Source organism: Nerophis ophidion, linkage group LG13, assembly GCF_033978795.1.
Source record: "Nerophis ophidion isolate RoL-2023_Sa linkage group LG13, RoL_Noph_v1.0, whole genome shotgun sequence".
Classification (NCBI taxonomy): domain Eukaryota; kingdom Metazoa; phylum Chordata; class Actinopteri; order Syngnathiformes; family Syngnathidae; genus Nerophis; species Nerophis ophidion.
In genome coordinates this window covers 29,888,684-29,909,767 of record NC_084623.1, presented here as the reverse complement: position 1 = coordinate 29,909,767, position 21,084 = coordinate 29,888,684, and the positions used below count along the sequence as shown (strand labels likewise).

The 21,084-nt window shown below is 43.2% G+C and overlaps 1 protein-coding gene across 1 annotated transcript in view; it reads right to left on the bottom strand.

Annotated features, from left to right (window-relative positions):
• Positions 1 to 1,164: 1,164 nt before the first annotated feature.
• The window catches only part of ngef (neuronal guanine nucleotide exchange factor), a 135,800-nt gene continuing 115,880 nt past the window's right edge, over positions 1,165 to 21,084 (bottom strand). The window contains exons 11-15 of the mRNA XM_061918740.1: positions 15,260 to 15,423; positions 13,477 to 13,635; positions 2,305 to 2,384; positions 2,125 to 2,229; positions 1,165 to 2,028 (exon numbers count right to left, since the gene is read on the bottom strand). Of these exons, the coding sequence (XP_061774724.1) occupies positions 1,784 to 2,028; positions 2,125 to 2,229; positions 2,305 to 2,384; positions 13,477 to 13,635; positions 15,260 to 15,423 (753 nt within the window). The 3' untranslated portion in view covers positions 1,165 to 1,783. The remainder of the gene's footprint in view (positions 2,029 to 2,124; positions 2,230 to 2,304; positions 2,385 to 13,476; positions 13,636 to 15,259; positions 15,424 to 21,084) is intronic.

Below are 21,084 nucleotides of genomic sequence, written 5' to 3'. Positions count from 1 at the left end.
AGTAACTCCCCTTCACGCTTGAGAAAGAAACATAAGAAATTACAATGGACCAAAATCAGACCATTTTACTTTTACTTTGTGAACATTTATTTACATATTAAAAAAAAAAAAAAAAAAAAAAAATAAAAAAAAAAAAAAAATATATATATATATATATATATATATATATATATATATTCATTTTGTTATTTTGACTTCAAACATTGAATATTTTCATTTTTGTACACATACAAAAAAATACAGGCCTTTACAATCATGCTGGTTCACACTTCATAGTACATTGTAATCAAAATAATATGTTTCACTCAATGCACCAAAACGAAAATTAATCACTTAGGCCTAACTGAAATACTGCATAAACTGCACATTTCGTACCACAACAAATTTATCAATCCATCCATTTTCTACTGCTTGTCCCTTTCAAGGTTGTGGGGGAGGCTGAGCTTTTGGGCAGAAGGTGGAGTACATCCTGGACAAGTCAACACCTCATCGCAAGGCCAACACAGACAGACAACATTCACACTCGCATTAAATTTTGTGTTGCTAATCAACTTATACTCAGGTGCATGTATTTGTAGGTGGTGGGAAGCCAGAATACCCACAGGGAACCTACGCAGTCACGGGGATAACATGCAAACTCCACACAGAAAGACTTTGAACTCGGAAATGGAACCCGAGATATTGTTATTGTAAGGCACGATCACTAACCACTGCTACACCGTGCTCCTTCCAACAAATGTATATAATGCAAAACAATTTTCAGCTCTAGGATGTTGTTTATTTTACACCCAAAGTCAAACAGTCAATATGCTATGATTAATTATAAGAAATATATTGTGTCAAAACCAATTATTGGAGCTATTGTTTTTTTGTTGTTTTGTTTTGTTTTGTTTTAAATAATTGACAATCAAACAATAATCCAAGCTCTCATCAGTGAGTCATACATCAAAATTACATTTTGGGTCAAGTAACATTTCACTTATTCTTTTTTACTATTAACACATCATTGGCGGTTTTTGTTTTTATGTATTTTACATTGAAATGAAAGAACTGGATCAAAATTTTAAACTCCGTCCATACATCTGAGGGACCTTTACATAATTTTCACAATAAGTTAGCTGGAACACAATTTGGGGTATCGGCCATCTTAATCTCCAAAAAAGCTCTCGAGATAATTTTTATTCTTCGTTTATCACGCACCATGGTAAAAGGGAAACAAAAACCCTTTATTGCACATTTATGAGACATGCAACATGCCTCCAGTTGCTTTGATTGATCGGTAGCATACAGTGGGGAAAGTAAGTCTTAGAAGCCCTGCTTATTTTGTTCAGTTTACCCCCTGACAAAAATATGAACAGTTCATAATTTTGATGGAAGTTTATTGTAACAAAGATAGACAATGTAAAAAAAAACACCTTATGAATAAATACATTTTATAGATGAATTTATATTGGATTGATTGAGAAAGCACAGAATGGTGTCGGAGGAACAAACAGCCCCAAGGCTTCATGTGTCTCAAATGTGAGATGAATGAATTAGTTGACTGTTGCCTCAACTTGCTTGAGATAACTCATAAGCCCGTCTGTTGTCATTATGTTATTAATGTTCTGGACATATTTTGTAAGGGGGTAAATTTATGAAATTAGAATTTAAATATTAATTTTTCCCACTGTATGGTAATAGCCAAACCGTGACATTTCATTGGTCCATGGTTTAATATTTAATGAACAAGATTGTTTTGTACAGTAGATAAATCATATGCATTATTTGGAAGCCAAATGCTTTACTTGTTTTCCATCTGATCATTACATGAACTGAAGAAGTTGGAGAATTTTGGGTTGGACCTCCCCACTCTTAGGCCAACCCTTCCTTCTCTTTTGAAGCCTGGTCCTCCCTCTTGAGCTAGATGAACTTTGAATCTCTCTCTCAAGTTTTGAGCTCGGACCTCCTTACTCTGGATCTCCTCTACAAGTCGACTTGGGAACCAACCTTTTTCGCCATCGTGAAGCCTTTCACCCATCATCCAGCCTAGATCAGAGAAACAAAAAAAATATGTTGACAAAACTGAATGTCGGAAAAATCTTTAAAAGTTACACTAAATGGAAGATTTGTGCATGCATGCACCATCATCTGTCTTTTCCAAGAGATTCAAAACATCAGCCATCTCAATGGAAAGTTCATCCGGCTCCTGAGTGGTATAAGACTGAATACACTGCACCTGCAAACAATCTAGAAAACCCAACCCAATGAGTTCTGTGTAATATTTGCATGCAGATTGCTTTATATTTAGGTGTATTGTCTCACCTGAGTCGTGTGCACAGGTAGACATAAACCGTGTGCGACGGTTGGGAGTCAGAGCACACATCCATCGAAGCTTATCACTCCTGTACACAGGATTCCATTGAGTGTTTCAGCCAAAAATATTATATATGTTTTGCTTTTTGTAAAATATATACACTGTCACTTAACATGTTACTGTGTTTTAACCTTTTTTCAGCTCATGTTAACACAAATTCAGGTCTTACTCAGGAATAAAGAATTCAGGGATCATACTACCCGTGTGCTTGTTGTTTTGCCATGGTAACTCGAAATAATTTTATTTAAATGGTAAATGCTTTTTGTATAGTATAGTATAGTATAGGTATGGTATAGTATAGTATAGTATAGTATAGTATAGTATAGTATAGTATAGTATAATATAGTATAGGTAAATGCAATTTGTATAGGTTACAAAGTGTCTTAAGAGTTACTTTGAGAAGCACAGGTTGCTTCTAGTAAATTAATTATGAACACATAGTTATTACAATTTGTACTTTTCAAGTAAAGATTACATCATGTAAGACTTGGGTGGGTGTTGGCAACCTTTGCATGGTCAACCCTGTTATCATCCTTGCTCAAAGAAGGAGAACTACTTGCCAACAACAATCCAAAGGGCTGGTATGTCTGAGCTGAGCAGAAGAAAATGCTGGTCAATAAAATGGTCCAGCATATGCATGTGTAACCATAATCACTTCTGCCAGCCAAACTCCCATCCTATGCATTCTCATCGCGACAATATTTATACAGAATGGGGCTGGTGTGAAAGAGAGTCAATTAAGTTTCCAGCGAAGGACATCTTTAACCTATTGTGGCAGCAGATCTCACACGGACTGGCACTGGCTTGACTGAAGGGTCAAATCATTAATGTCACTGTCGTAGCGGTATAGCTGCAGTTGATGCAGACAAGACACAGTTTTACGCAAACCACCAAGCTACGATTTCAACATTCCCATCATCACCTCGTCATGCGGCGCTTCAATTATCGGCGAACTGCCAATTATATCAACTACATTCTGGTCAGGTCTCGATTGGCACTCGCGTGCACATCGGAAGCCGATACTGCCCGTATACTCTTGTTGACATTACCCGCATGGAGGGTGCACCCAAATTTTGAAATTTTCGGCATCGCATCTCTAGGGAAATTTGGGTAGATTGGAATGCACATTGGTGTGCATTCGTAGAGCAGACAGAGAGGACAGCGGCGTGTGGTGATTTCCGCTAGCTTTACTAACTGGTGAAGCAGGCTTTCCAAAGCAGTACAGGTATCAGTAAAAAATGGTAAGCTCTTTATGGTATGGCAGTAGGTTCTTTAATGTCATTGGACAAGTACAACAAAATGTAATTTTCACCACATACCTGTTCAAGATTGAACAAATATTGCACACAACAAACAGGAACGGTGAAGGGTCACCACTTACGGTGCCCCGTAAAATGCGGAAAAAAGGTAGAGGCTGGAGGACAATGAGTTAAAAAAAAAAAGGTAAATCTCAGACTGGGTTTCCATAGGGGCAGGGGTCACAAAATTTAAACACGGTTTTCCATGCCTTTTGTGGTTGTCTTCTACTCACAAATGCCACCCAATGGCATGAATGAAGAAATTCATCGACTTGAATGCCGACAGCCGAAAGAAGTGGCTGGCTAAATCCAGAGAGGTCCAAGACAAGATAACCGAAGCGAAGAGGGCAGCATTGCATAATCAACTTGAAAAAATTGTCAAAACTAAAGATAGTAAGAAAGCCTGGTCCATAGTCAAATCCATCGATGGCAACGAACTGAGAGACCAAAAAGACGCTGATAAACAAGGGCAGAGAGCATGCTTTAGACCAGGGGTCGGCAACGCCGCATGCGGCTCTTTGGCATCTCTGATGCGGCTCAGCTGAATAATCGCAGACCCCCCAGACTGTTACGGGGGGATTCCGGATTTTGGGGTCAACGTTTTCCGATTTTCTCTCGGACTACCACATTGAGGGCATGCAGTGATAGTTTTACTATTAACGTCCTCAACAACATGTCATCGCGCCTGCCTTTCACGCAATGCTATCTGCGTGCCGACCAGGACGGATGCTTGCCAGTCCAGCGAAATGTTGTATGTGGCTTCCGCAGATACACGTACACGACTGCAAGGCACACTGGGTGATACAGTTTACACTGACGGTTGTGATTTAAACAACTTTAACACTCTTACTAATATGCGCCACACTGTGAACCCACACCAAACAAGAATGACAAACACATTTCGAGAAAACATCGTCACAGTAACACAACATAAACGCAACACATAATACACATAAACACAAATACTCAGAATCCTTTGCATCCATGACTATTCCTGACTATATTATACACCCCGCTAGCACCAACCCCCCCGCCTCTGTGTGTCGTTTGAGGTGGGGGGGTTTAGGGGTGTGGGGGTGTAAAATGTGAACACATATATTCAATGCAGAGATTTGTCTTCAAATTTTACAGCAAGTTTTGTAATCTGCACAATCTCACCCAGCTAATAACACTACCCACAAAGGTGTACGATTCCATCCAATCAACCATAGATCTCATTCTCACATCAGACCGGCCTAACATAGAAAATAGTGGGGTCATGATCTGTGGTCTTATCGACCACTATCTAAACTTCTGGCCCTGCAAAATAGCGAAACCCAAAGCCAACAGCCACATAACAGCTCAATCCAGATCCCTTGAATGGTAAATGGTAAATGGGTTGTACTTGTATAGTGTTTTCTACCCCTTTTTAAGGATCCCAAAGCGCTCTGACAGTATTTCCACATTCGCCCATTCACACACATTCACACACTGATGGCGGGAGCTCCCATGCAAGGCGCTCACCAGGTCCCATCAGGAGCAAGGGTGAAGTGTCTTGCCCAAGGACACAACGGACGTAACCAGGATGGTGGAAGGTGGGGATTGAACCAGCAACCCTCAGATTGCTGACACAGCCACTCTACCAACTTCGCCACGCCGTCCCCTTAAAACATACTCCAGTGATAATTTCAACCTCAAACTGGGTGAGTGGGAGTGTTCTCCTGTGCTCACGAGCAACCTGGTCGATGATGCTTGGGATCACTTTAAAACAGCGTTCCTAGCGATACTAAATTACCTGGCTCCCGAGAGAACAGTCAGGCTCAAAGCCCTGCTCTGAACCATGGATGAATCCGTATCTATTAGCTGCCATAAAAGACAGAGACAGAAAATACTCCGAATACTGAAAGTGCAAAAACCGAAGTAGATAAACAAACCAATAATAACCACAGATCACTCCTTACAACACTAAAAAAGCATCCATCAATCCAACTTCTTCCGCTTATCCGGGCAAGAAAAATCTCAACACAAAAATAAGCTGTCAGGAAAGGTGGTGCTGTTGGACTTTTTCACCTACTGCTGCATCAACAGCATGCACATCTTGCCGGACCTTCACCAGCTTGAGCAGAAGCATTCGGTCAAAGATGGACTTGTTATTGTGGGCGTACACTCAGCCAAATTCCCAAATGAAAAGGTTCTTAAGCAGGGAAGCCCAGACTTCGCTCTCCCCAGCAACTTCCTCCAGCTCCTCCCGGAGGATCCCGAGGTGTTCTCAGGCCAGCCGGGAGACATAGTCTTCCCAACGTGACCTGGGTCTTGCCCGTAGCTTCCTCCCGGTCGGACGTGCCCGAAACACCTCCCTGGTGTGTCGTAGATCGACCGGTAAATTGAGAGCTTTGCCTTTCGGCTCTGCTCCTTCTTCACCACAACGGATCGATACAGTGTCCGCATTACTGAAGACGCCGCACCGATTTGCCTGTCGACCTCACGATCCAAGTTTCCCTCATTCGTGAAAAAGACTCCATGGTACTTGAGCTCCTCCACTTGGGGCAAGATCTCCTCCCCAACCCCGAGATGGTAATCCACCCTTTTCCGGGCGAGAACCATGGACTCAGACTTGGAGGTGCTGATTCTCATCCCAGTCACTTCACACTCGGCTGCGAACCGATCCAGTGAGAGCTGAAGATCTTGGCCAGATGAAACCATCAGGACCACATCATCTGCAAAAAGCAGAGACCTGATCCTGCAGCCACCAAACCAGATACCCTCAGTGCCCTGAAAACGCCTAAAAATTCTGTCCATAAAAGTTATGAACAGAATCGGTGACAAAGGGCAGCCTTGGCGGAGTCCAACGCTCACTGGAAACGGGTTTGGTCTGCAATGCGGACCAAAATTTGACACTGATAATACAGGGAGTGGACCACCACAATCAAACAGTCTGTCACCCCATACTCTCTGAGCACTCTCCACAGGACTTCCCGGGGTACAAAGTCGAATGCCTTCTCCAAAAAGCACATGTAGACTGGTTGGGCAAACTCCCATGCACCCTCAAGGACCCTGCCAAGAGTATAGAGCTGGTCCACAGTTTCACGACCAGGGCTAAAACCACACTCAATCAATCAATCAATCAATCAATGTTTACTTATATAGCCCTAAATCACTAGTGTCTCAAAGGGCTGCACAAACCACAACACAAACCACTACAACTTCCTCGGTAGGCCCACATAAGGGCAAGGAAAACTCACACCCAGTGGGACGTGAGTGACAATGATGACCCAGAGGGACACTGTTCCTCCTGAATCCGTGGTTCGACTATCCGGCGTAGCCTCCTCTCCAGTACACCTAAATAGACCTTACCGGGAAGGCTGAGGAGTGTGATCCCACGATAGTTGGAACACACCCTCACTTTCCCCTTATTAAAGAGAGTAACCACCACCCCGGTCTGCCAATCCAGATGTACCGCCCCCAATGTCCACGCGATGTCTTGAGGAGGCTGTCTTGCCAACCAAGACAGCCCCACAGCATCCAGAGCCTTAAGGAACTTCGGGCGGGTCTCATCCACACCCAGGGCCTTGCCACCGAGGAGCTTTTTAACTACCTCAGCAACCTCATCCCCAGAAATAGGAGAGCCCACCCAGGCACTGCTTCCTCATAGGAAGATGTGTTGGTAGCATTGAGGAGGTCTTCGAAGTATTCCCTCCACCGATCCAAAACATCCGTAGTCGAGGTCAGCTGAACACCATATACGGTGGTGACACTGCACTGCCTCCCCTCCCTGAGGAGGCGGATGGTGGTCCAGAATCGCTTCAAAGCCGTCCGGAAGTCATTTCCAATGGCTTCCCCAAACTCCTCCCATGTCCGAGTTTTTGCCTCCGCGACCGCTGAAGTCGCTTACCGCTTGGCCTGTCTGTACCTGTCCGCTGCCTCCGGAGTCCTATGAGCCAAAAGAACCCGATAGTATTCCTTCTTCAGCTTGACGGCATCCCTCACCGCCGGTGTCCACCAACAGGTTCTCGGATTACCGCCACAACGGGCAGTAGTTCAAGCTCCTTCCCCCCCAGCGAGGTGACGTTCCACGTCCCAAGAGCTACCTTATAGCCAAGTGCCCTGCCTCCGGCTGCCGCCCAGCTCACATTGCACCCGACCTCTATGGCCCCTGCTATAGGATGTGAGCCCATTGGAAGGGGGACCCACGTTGCCTCTTCGGGCTGTGAGGGGCCGGGCCCCATGGGAACAGGTCCGGCCACCAGGTGCTCGCTATTGTGCCCCACTTCCGGGCCTGGCTCCAGATGGGGGCCCCGGTGACCCGCGTCCAGGCAAGGGAAATCTGGGTCCTTCATTGTTATTCTTCATAGGAGGTCTTCGAGCTGCTCTTTGTCTGATCTCTCACCTCGAACATGTTTGTCTTGGGTGACCTTACAAGGGGGCACGAAAGCCCCTGGACAACATAGCTCCGAGGATCATTGGGTTATGCAAACTCCTCTACCACGGTAAGGTGGCAGCTCAGAGAGGAGACTTGCTCAAAAAGCAATGGAATAAATTACTAAATAAGGCAAACAATGTGACTAAATCCTTAAAAAAATTTAATTGACGACTAAATAGAGGAAAACACAAATAAACCACGTGAACTCTGGAAAATCCTCAATACCCAGCTTCCTGGCTTCAGCCAGAAACTTAAAACCAGACCCACCAATATCAACATCCAGGAGGACTCCCCCCTCACTACAGAAAAACTGGAGGTAGCAAGCAGACTAAACAACTTTTTCACCAGCATAGCCACAACACTAGTTTACAAGCCATCCCACCACTCTGGTCGCTTTTGTGTACAACACATTAAAGCCTACTACCGAAGGCTAGGAGAATTCAACAACAATTTCAAATTAGAAATGGTCTCAGCTGACAAAGTGCTCAACAAATTGAGCACGCTCCACTAAAACAAGGCCACTGGCCTTGACAATATCCCCTCCAGATTCCTCAGGGACTCTGCCACCACCATTGCCCCAATCATCATAGACATAATAAACTTCTCAATTAAACAAGGCCAAATATAAAAATATTTCAAGATGGCAAGAGTAACTCCCTTTTTTAAAAAATGAAGCAAATTAGAACCTGGTAACTACCAACCTGTTTCTATTCTCAGTTCCATTTCGAAAGTAATGGAAAAAATAGTTTATGAACAGGTCGAAGGATACCTTGCCACAAAGAAACTCATGTACAAATTCCCATCGGGCTTCAGAACTAACCACTCCACTGACACATGCCTTCTCTATCCGACCGACCACATCAAACATAAGGTGGACGCGGGCAAATACTGCGGCATGGTCATGCTGGACCTTCAGAAGGCCTTTGACACCGTAAACCATTGTTGGATAAGCTCAGATCAATCAGTTTTGATAAAACCTCATCGAGCTGGATGCAATCTTACTTGGAGGGGAGGAAACAGGTAGTAAAGGTGAACGGCATCTTGTTCCCCCCCAGTAAGCTGTGGAGTGCCCCAAGGCAGTGTATTAGGGCCTTTACTGTTCCTAATATACATAAATGACATGTCACCAGCATGCGACTGTCAATTGTTCCTGTTTGCGGATGACTCGGCCCTGCTGGTATCCGGCAAGGACAAATCACATGTGGAAAAAACCTCAGTGCCGAACTCTGTAGAATTTGCACCTGGCTCACTGACAATAAGCTATCCATACAGTTGCGTGAAACGGAATCCATCCTATTTGGGTCCCATATCAACCTTAAGAAAGTAAGTTACTTCACTATTAAAGTGGGTGACATTGTTATCACCAGGAAAGATGAGATCTCCTACCTAGGTTCTATTCTAGAGGCTAATCTTTCCTGTGATAAAATGGCAACCAAGTTAATCAAAAAGGTCAACCAACGAACAAGATTTCTTTGCAGAATCTCCTCTCTGGTCAACAAAAGCACCATAAAGATTCTAGCGGGAACTCTCATTGAACCCTTTTTTGACTATGCATGCACCTTCTGGTACCCCAGCACCTCCAAAACCCTCAAATAAACTCCAAACATCCCAAAACAAACTAGTCAGGTTACTTCTAGACCTCCACCCCAGATCACAACTCACTCCTGCACACTTCTCCAAAGTGGGCTGGCTCAGGGTGGAGGACAGAGTGAAATAACTGGCACTGAGCCTTGTCTATAAAATTCGCTATACCTCCCTGATACTGAAGTACATGTCAAACTACTTCCAGAATGTAAATGACCGCCATAACCACAACACCAGGAGGACCTCCACAAACCACATCAAACCCAGATTCCGATCTAACAAAGGTCTTAACTCATTTCAATTTTCCTGAGGGAACTCTCCTGAAGGAATTAATAAAGTACTTTCTATCAATCAATCTATCAATCTATCTATCTATCTATCCATCTATCCATCTATCCATCTATCTATCTATCCATCTATCCATCTATCCATCTATCCATCTATCTATCTATCTATCTATCTATCTATCTATCTATCTATCTATCTATCTATCTATCTATCTCCTTTAATGCCACATCAATATGGAATGCACTTCCAACAGGTGTAAAAGAAAGTGCATCTCTATCCTCCTTCAAAACCTCACTAAAAGAACACCTCCAGTCAGCTACAACCATAGCCAAACCCCCTCCCCCCACCACATTCAACCTCCCCGGATTGTAAATCATCAAATGTAAATAATCAAATGTATATACTTTTTGTTATTATGCTTTCTGAGCTCACTATGGTCACCGCTCGCTATACACCAAACCCAACCAAATCCCCTCACCTCCCTGTCCCAACCCCCTCCGCATCTCACCCCCCGGATTGTAAATAACGTGAATAAATCTATGTATATACTCTGATGATTAACTTGTGTGATGACTGTATTATGCTAATTGTATATAATTGTACGATGAATTGAGGACCCCGACTTAAACAAGTTGAAAAACTTATTTGGGTGTTACCATTTGGTGGTCAATTGTACAGAATATGTACTGTACTGTGCAATCTACTGAAAAACGTTTCAATCAAAAAATCAATCAATCTCAACAACTTACTACAGCAGAGAGGACCATAGCTTCAGCCGGTCCTACCAACCTTCAAATCTTCACTGATGGCTCTACACTGATTGGCACCCAAAATGGAGGAGCAGGTGTGATAGTTCGTAGTGAAGATGACATTCTCCACTCTTGGCATGCTGCCACCGGGACCTTTAGCAGCTCATTTCAATCTAAAAAATCTGCCACGATTGCCGCCATCTCTTGGATGCATAAGTATGAGGACAGGTCCTCGGTTTCCATCATCAGCGACTGCAAGTCCCTGGTCCAAGCTGTTAGCAACCCCAACACCACAGACCCCTCCATAATGTCAATTCAAAGACCTCACCGACCCCAGCCGTTTCCGATCCAGTCACTACACTGCTCTCTGAAGCTCTCGTCAACCTGGCAACTCCAATAGTGAACTTTAAAGCCTCTTAAATGCAAGTCTAGCACTTCTGAGGATCATCCTCAGCGACTCGGGTGACAGCACACTGACTTCTGCTAGTTGAGGATTTTGTGCCTCATACTTTGAAAACCCTTGATTGAAACAAAAAATGGGTCCAGACACAAAGACAAAAACACATAATGAAAGAAACCTTGTCATTATAGGTTGTGACTGAGATTAATAATAAATTATGTGTTTGTATTTGTCCCATTACAGTCTAGTAAGTATAATAAGGTGAATGCACGCACAGTGATTTCCCACAAATTCAAACATTAAGGTCACATTTCTTGTTTATATTGTCTGAGTTTTGGAAACGTACCTTTTTTGATCAGAAAAAGTTTATGTAATATTTATCACTACTTCAACCTGGACAACAACAATTGTACTACATTTGTCACATATTTCCTAAAGTGTTGCAGTTGGTGTGACCCCAGTACGCAGAGAAGACAAGCGATGTGCAGATAAAGGTGTCCTCCTATTAGGTACTAAGCAGTGGCTAAAACGAGGGCGCACAGATGTGGCTGAAGCCACAGTCCACGATAATCAATCAATCAATCAATCAATGTTTACTTATGTAGCCCTAAATCACGAGTGTCTCAAAGCGCTGCACACACCACAACGACATCCTTGGCTCAGATCCCCATCAGGGCAAGAACAAACTCAACCCAATGGGATGACAATGAGAAACCTTGGAGGGTACCACAGATGTGGGGACCCCCCTGGGCGACCGGTGCAATGTACGTCAAGTGGATCTAACATAACATTGTGAGAGTCCAGTCCATAGTGGATCTGACATAATAGTGTGAGAGTCCAGTCCATAGTGGGGCCAGCAGGAGATCATCTTGAGTGGAGACAGGTCAGATAAGATACAAAAGTACTAACACTATACAGAAACACACAAATAGGGCTGGAAATTTTTATTTAAAAAATCCAAACCATTTGTTTGATCTGTCTTCATAGCATGTGTTGTCTGGATCAAATGTATTTTATTTTGTCTTTGTGTTACTAATCAGTTTCAAGCGTGTCTGTGTAGTGTTGTCCATTCCTGCAGTCCATCAAACAGGAGAGTTGTGGAGGCGTCTATACTTCAATATGGCGAACGGTAATGAGATTTACAGTAGTTTGAGCAATGATCATGAGAGTAAGAAATTGGTGGATTAACAGCAACTGTGTGCAACAAGTAGAAGTAGCCAGCCACCGTTAGTCGCATTCCCTCTAAAGCGCTGTACTGGGAACAGCTCAGGGTTGCTCTGAAAGTCTCGGGCCAAAAATAGGCGCATGGTTAGGCCCCGTCGCTCCTGATGTGGCTGTCGGTAACACTTCCAACATGTCAGGTAATCAGCGGAGACCTTAATCCAGTGTGTCAATTGATAGTGCAAGAAGGAAAGAACTCATGATATATCCATGTTTACATTGTTTTTGTTTTAACTGTAGTGCAGATAAAGTATGTGCTTCACTCCATATGTTGATGATTTACAATGTGAAAATAAGGATAGTACAGTTATTTCTCTCAATTATTTTCTGTTACGCCCTCACGAGTAAGAAGAGAACATTTTGCGCCTCCTCAAACCCACCACTACTACTATAAATAGCATAATTTGTCAAAAAAATTGTTGGGAGCACACCTCTGGATTTTATGGTATCTTCAATATTGAAGAGTCATTTTGAGGATGTATTTTATAAGATATTTTTGTAAAAAAAACAACAGACAAAAAGGTAATGGATTATTGGGATATTAAAAAAAAGGACAATTTAAACTGCACAAAACCAAAAACTGTGATCACAAAACCATGATAAGATCAAAACTTTGAATTTTGTGAACCCTTAACCACTAAGCATGCAGAACGCAGTGCCCCTGAAGCAACAAACATACACAATGCAGAATGCAACAGGAATTAATGAACCAGCAATGTACTGTTAGGCTGGCAAATAAAACCTCCTGATTAACATCTCTAAAATCCTACAAGGGTAGGTGTGTAGCTCAGTGCTTAAGCCAGAGGTAAAGTGGCTGACAGTGAAGGCCGACAGGAAGTGCAATGAAAAAAAGAGTGCTGGACAGGAACTAACCACAAAAGACATGAACAACAAAGTCCAACTTGTATCATGACATGAAAAGCAGACCACTTTGGTTTCACCCACAAGAGGATGACAATGAAAACATGACTGTATTTTTCTTCCTACGAGAAGAGCCATAATTTTTACTTTTATATTTGAATTAATGTAAACATGGACTGGGACCAGCAGCTGTGTCGCAGTAAATGTCAATATACAGTAAAAAAAAATATTTAAACTATGTAACCCTAAACTACTGTCGTTGTCCATACATGTGATGTTACAGAAGTCTCTACAGTAGGCTATTGGATTCACAAACTCACATGCTTGAGGTCTTGAGCATGTAGTTCACTTGATGTTCTTCTTGGTTGTCCAGCAATTTGAGATTAAAAACATTAGCGAGCAGCTGGCCTTGGTCCTCCAGGTCTTCAGTTCTCAACATTGCCCGCTTACATGAGTCAAGAACTTGGAACCTGTCTCCGCTGAACAATGCAACAGCATTAAACTACAAACCCTGTTTCCATATGAGTTGGGAAATTGTGTTAGATGTAAATATAAAAGAAATACAATGATTGGCAAATCCTTTTCAACCCATATTGCATATGCATTACAAATATTTGATGTTCAAACTCAAACTTTTTTTTATTTTGCAAATAATAATCAACTTAGAATTGAATGGCTGCAACACGTGCCAAAGTAATTGGGAAAGGGCATGTTCACCACTGTGTTACATCACATTTTCTTTTAACAACACTCAATAAACTTTTGGTAACTGAGGAAACTAATTGTTGAAGCTCTGAAAGTGGAATTATTTCCAATTTTTGTTTTATGTACAAATTAAGTTGTTCAACAGTCTTGTTGTTGTATTTTACGGTTCATAATGCGCCACACATTTTCGATGGGAGACAGGTCTGGACTGCAGACAGACCAGGAAAGTACACACACTCTTTTTTTTACCAAGCCACGCTGTTGTAACACGTGGCTTGGCATTGTTTTGCGGAAATAAGCAGGGGCGTCTATGATAACGTTGCTTGGATGACAATAAATGTTGCTCCAAAACCTGTATGGACCATTGAGCATTAATGGTGCCTTCACAGATGTGTAAGTTACCCATGCCTTGGGCACTAATACACCTCCATACCATCACAGATGCTGGCTTTTCAACTTTGCGCCTATAACAATCCGAATGTTTTTTTTCCTCTTTGTTCCGGAGGACACCACGTCCACAGTTTCCATATATAATTTGAAATGTGGACTCATCAGACCACAGAACACTTTTCCACTTTGCATCAGTCCAACTTAGTTGAGCTCGGCCCAGCTAAGCCAGCGGCGTTTCTGAGTGTTGTTGATAAATGGCTTTCCCTTTGCATAGTAGATTTTAACTTGCACTTACAGATGTAGCGACCAACTGTAGTTACTGACAGTGGTTTTATGAAGTGTTCCTGAGCCCATGTGGTGATATCCTTTACACACTGATGTCGGTTTTTGATGCAGTAACGCCTGAGGGATCAAATGTCCGTAATATCATTGCTTACGTGCAGTGATTTCTCCAGATTCTCTGAACCTTTTGATGATTTTACGGACCTTAGACGGTAAAATTCCTAAATTCTTTGCAAGAACTCGTTGAGATATGTTCTAAAACTGTTCGACAATTTGCTTACAAATTGGTGACCCTCGCCCCATCCTTGTTTGTGAATTACTTAGCATTTCATGGAAGCCGATTTTATACCCAATCATGGCACCCACCTGTTCCCAATTAGCCTGCACACCTGTGGGATGTTCCAAATAAGTGCATGATGAGCTTTCCTCAACTTTATCAGTATTTATTGCCACCTTTCCCAACTTCTTTGTCAAATGTTGATGGCATTAAATTCTAAAGTTAATGATTATTTGCAAATTATAATTTTTTAATCATTTTTAACATCAAATATGTTGTCTTAGTAGCATATTCAACTGAATATGGGTTGAAAAGGATTTGCAAATCATTGTATTTCGTTTATATTTACATCTAACACAATTTCCCAACTCATATGGAAACGGGTTTTGTAATTTTCAGGATATGAACCGAGCAATGGTATTAGGTGAGAAAAGGTCATGGATATTTACCTGGAGCTGCGCTTGGTGACCAGCAGCAGGTTGTTGAAAAGGAACAAGACAATGGGTTGATAGAGCTTGCGGCTTCGCAATGTCCTGGTGGTCTTGGGTCCTGCCATGAGCTGCACCTCACCCTTCTTTAGCAACCAACGGGAGTGGGAGATGATGGGTACAGACTGGAAAAGGTAGATAAACTTCAAAAATTGGATATACAGTGGATTCCCACCTTTTCATGATTCCGCATTTCTTATCCAAATAATATTTTCCTTAATTGTGATGAAAACTAACCATTGTTGCCCTTTCTCTCCAAACAAGGCCATTTTTTCCATTGTAAGCTGATCTCAAAACAGGAAGTTGGTGATTATTTATGGTTGTTATAATAAAAATGATAAATTGAAGGATGTCCCAGTCAACATTTTTTGCCTCCGATCTGGATCCGATTTTTTGGTATCCGAGCCAATTCCAAGTTCTGATCCAATACTTTGTCAACAGTTTATAGAACTGAAAATAATTTTCAGGGGGTAACATAGCACATTTTTTCAAAAACATATCTTCATACATTTAGAATTTACTAGTATTGCTTAAGAGCAGATGATACGTACATCACATTTGTGGCCTTCAATGCTCCACATATTTTTTTCAACAAAATAAAGTGGGTAACGCACATGAACTAAACAAAAGCAAAATATTAAAGGCGCCCTTTAAAATAATTTGGGTTTTGCCATTAAAACCTAAATGTATCCAGAGACTTAGTCCATGAGTTTGTAAACAACAAAAATGACCCAACAAATAATTTTGTAAATTTAAGAACAAGAAAATAACATGATCGCAAAACCTTTGACTGCTTCTTTGCTCTTCTCGATCATTTACTTTCTCTTTTTCCTTTGAGTTATCTGTCTTTATCCGCACACGTTGTCCCTGCACCCCCACATGCACAGAGGCCACATCACGGGCAGTACAGGCAACAAAATAACAGGTGGACTGCTCTTGTGCGCTCTAATAGAGCAGGCTTACACTCATTTTACTCATTAAACGCATCAACAAAGTACAAAAAAATGCTATTTTCCAATTTTTCCAATTTAATCAATCAATATACATTTGTGGACAGGCGGAGCTGGCAGTCCGATGACGAGGCAGGGCACGCGAGCCCGGCTCAGGATGGAGGCGTTTACGGCGAGCGGCGAGGTGGGGCATGCCGGGAGTGACGCCGCAATCAAGTTCAGGTGCGTGCATCGCGCACCTTGACACAATCAGTGTATCACCTCTCAGTGTATAAAAGGGTTGAAGGAGGAAAGATCGGTGCAGAAGGAGTTGGAGAGCCTGCAGCAGTGGATGATGAGCAAGAGCGAGAGAGAGCAAGACGCAGACGAAGATGCGGCCGACTAAAGAGCAAGACGGAGGAGAGAGCGCAAAAGACTTCCTGTTATTGAAAAATAAACAAGAGTCAAACCTGTTAAAGCAGCAATGTCTTTCCTTGATGGTCCTGGGAACCCGCACGACGACAAGAGACTGTCACAACATTATTTATCATTATCATTTATCATTATACGATAACTGATCAGTGAAAAAATGCAAATATAGGCCCCATAAATTATCAGGATTAAACATCTCTAGTGATGCTAAGCAAGCATGTACATAGCGACTTAACGGCATGACATAAATGTAAGATAATGGAGCCCTGTGGGGCTGCGGCAGCAATAATTTGGATGTCAGCTTTGTACAATCCAGCCTCAAAACTTGCAGCAAGGTAAACACAAGTTAATGTACGACCGTAAATTATTATTAAGATTACAATAGGCAAGGAGGTGCGGTTTATGCAGATGCCGTATTGGAAGAACAACTGCATCATTCGACTTGTGCTGCGGATGGCTGCCACAGCGCTCTCTTGTAGTTTGCTGCCCTTCTTTTGTCTCTTCCACCATGGTATAACTATTAAAGATTGTACAGTCTTCTGCTGAACTCTTTTCACCAGTTCCTTTTGAAACAGAGGGTTAAGCAAAGATTCTCATTGGACGAGCAGTAGCTCTATGTACTATGATGGAGATGCTGAAGACAAGGACAATGATTATGCACACTCATCACAGTAAACTGAGGCAGCACGGATTTAGCACTGCTTCTCCATTTAATTCACATGGCGAATGTCCGCTCCTAAACACCACTAGTAGACACAGTAATGAAATACTCTTATCACTCTGTTATCCGTGCAGCTTTAGGACTCTATGATCACTGTCTGAGTCACCTCATCCTGTCCATAAAAAGTTATGAACAGAATCAGTGTCAAAGGGCAGCCCTGGCAGAGTCCAGCCTTCACTGAAAACAGGCCAGACTTGGAAATGGGAACCAAGCTCTGACGCTGATCATACAGGGAGCAGACTGTCGGACAGTCCGATACTCCATACTCTCTGAGCATTCCCAATAGAACTTCCCGAGGGACAAGGTCGAATGCCTTCTCCAAGTCCACAAAGCACATGTAGTTGGGCAAACTCACATGCACCCTCATGGACTCCCCCAAAAGTATAGAGCTGGTCCAGAGTTCCACGACCACGACGAAAACCACACTGCTCCTCCTGAATCGGAGGTTAGACTAGCTGGTCTAGCCTCCTCTCCAGTACAATCGAAGAGATCTTAACAGGAAGGCTGAGGAGAGTGATCCCACGATAGTTGGAACACACCCTCCGGTACCCGTTCCTAAAGAGAGGAACCACCACCCCGGTCTGCCAATCCAGAGGTACCGCCCCCGATGTCCACGCGATGCTGCAAAGTCTTGTCAACCAAGACAGCCCCACAGCATCCAGAGCCTTAAGGAACTCCGGGCGGATCTCGTCCACCCCTGGGGCCTTGCCACCGAGGAGCTTTTTAACTACCTCAGCGACCTCAGCCCCAGAAATAGGAGAGTCCACCACAGATTCCCCAGGCACTGCTTCCTCATCGGAAAACATGTTGGTGGGATTGAGGAGGACTTCAAATAATTCCTTCTACCAATCTAAAACATCCGCAATTGAGGTCAGCAGCACACCATCCTCACCATGCACAGTGTTGACAGTGCAAAGCTTCCCCCTCCTGAGGCAGCGGATGGTAGTCCGGAGTCGTTTTCCTTGGCTTACCCAAACTCCTCATATGTCCAAGTTTTTTCCTCTGCGACCGCTGAAGCCGCACACAGCTTGGCCTGTCAGTACCTTTCTGCTGCTTTCGGAGTCCCATGAGCCATGGCACTCTTTCTACAGCTTGATGACATTCCTTACTGTTGATGTCCACCGGCAAACTCTGGGATTACCGTCACAACAGGCACCAACCACCTTGCGGCCACAGCTTTGATCAGCTGCCTCGACAATAAAGGTACAGAACTTAGTCCACTCGGACTCAATATCCAGCACCTCCCCTTGTGACATGTTCAAAGTTCTTCCAGAGGTGGGAATTGAAAATCTGTCTGATGGGAGACTCTGCCAGAAGTTCCGTGCAGACACTCACAATGCGTTTGTGTCTGCCAGGTCTGTCCGGCATCCTACCCCACGATTGGAGCCAACTCACCACCAAGTGGTGATCGGTTGAAAGTTCTGCCCCTTTCTTCAGTTGAGTGTCCAAAACATGAGACCGTAAAGCTGAAGACAAAACTACAAAGTTGATCATAGAACTGCGGCTTACGGTGTCTTAGTGCCAAGTGCACGTATTGACACCCTTATGTTTCAACATGGTGTTTGCTATGAACAATCTGTCCAACAACAAAACACCCCTTCGGTTTAGATCAGAGTGGCCGTTCTTCCCAAATACGCCTCTATAGGTTTCACTGCTGTTTTCAATATGAGTGAGTCAGCAGAACAAGGGAATCCAAATATGGTGGGTACTCTGAACTGCTGTTTGGTGCGTAAGCACAAACAACAGTCAGGACCCATCTCCCCACTCGAAGGCGGAGGGAAGCTATCCTTTCGTCTACTAGGTTAAACTCCAACGTACAGGCTTTGAGCCGAGGAGCAACAAGAATTGCCACCCTAGCCTGTTGCCTCTCACTGCGTGCAACGCCAAAGTGTAAGAGAGTCCAACCCCTATCAAGTGAACTGGTTCCAGAGCCCTTGCTGTGCGTCCACGTGAGTCCGACCATATCTAGCCGGAACTTCCCCACCTCGCGCACCAGCTTAGGCTCCTTTTGAGCAAAGTGAGATTTCATGTCCCAAGAGCTAACTTATGTAGCCAAAGATCGGACAGCTAAGGACCCTGCTTTTGGCTGTCGCCCAGCTCACACTGCACCCAACCTCTATGCCCCCTCCAATGAGTGGTGAGCCGATTGGAGCGGGAACCCACGTTGCCTCTTAAGGCATGGGGACTCAGGGCCTGGCTCCAAAGGGGGGCCCCGGTGACCCGCGCCAGGATGAGAAAAATCTGATTTGTAATTTTTTCTTCGTCATAAAGGTCTTCGAACAGCTCTTTGTCTGATCCCTCACTTTAAAATTTAGGGTCTTGGCAGACCCTACCAGGACGCATAAAATTCCCCGGACGACATAGCTCCCAGGATCATTGGGACACATTAACTCATCTACCTTGATAAGGTGGCTGCTCAGAGAGGACCTAGAAGCAAAAGTTTAAAAATTGCTAAGCCTGTATTAAGGACTGTGGAAAATGGTCAAATAAATCAAAGCAGCAGTTACAGGCACAATAGAAAGTTTAGGAAGTTTTGTCAGGCCAAGGAGGACTGGGGACTGGGTCCGGTTCAAGCAGGCCATGAACAAACTGGCAAAGGAGATCCTAAAAATAGGCTACACTGAGAAGTTGAAACAACGCTTCACAGCTAAAGACTCCTCGGCAAATTGGAAAGACCAGTGAGCTCACCAACTACAGGAAACACAAAACCCACCCTGCAGGTAACAATAGACATCACTGCAGACTATTCACACCCTGGTCACAAAGTGTTCAAATTCCTCTCCTCTGGCAGACGTTAATCACTGTACGCCAAAACAACCCGTCATAACTCCCAGGCTGTGACTTTGATGAATGCTGTGAAATAACTGAAATTAATCAGTCACTGTGAATGTACTAACTCATGTTCACACCATCTTTTTGCTCTTTTCACTACTGCGCTATTATTTATTAGCGTTATACACATTAGTTAAGTATTTGTTTGAACTTTAAGTTAATCGTTATTATTTATTGTTTACACTGAACAAAAGAGCACAGTCTACCAAGCCAAATGTGTTGTGTGTTAGATAAACCTGGCCAGTAAAGACTGGTCATCTCGGATTTTTTGCAAGAACGACCGACCGGCCTGCAGAGCAGCAGAGCTGCGGACCGTTGTTAGCCGCTTTAGAGGGAAATAGAGACATCATATGAAATGGAAGCCCAGTTTTCACGGTAGCTTTATGACCAGGTTTAGACCTCAACTCCTATTCCATCTGTTAGTGTATATCGCTCATCTTTCATTATCATTCATTAGTGGCAAGTACTTATAAACTTTAAAATTTAAAATGTCTTGTGCGTGATGCATATTATAGAGTTTTGACTGTCAAAAATAGGCATTTTTATACGTGCATCACAATGTCAATAATTTGGATGGTAGAAGCTGGATTCATACTACAACTCGTACAATTTCTGAATGACCACTCTACCATCAGAGCCCCACTTATACACAGTAGGAGTTTGATTTGCATTGAAGAATCTTATTTTTTGTATTTGTAACTGCAGGGCCTCATCTACTAAGATTCCGAATAACACATGGGTAAAATTATAAAATTGTGCGCGCGATTGAGAAGTGCAAAAGTGGTGCAGACTGCACTATTTAAGTGAGCATTTTTGTGATTACTTAAAAACTGCTAAGCCTGTATTAAGGACCGTGATTACATTGAGAGACT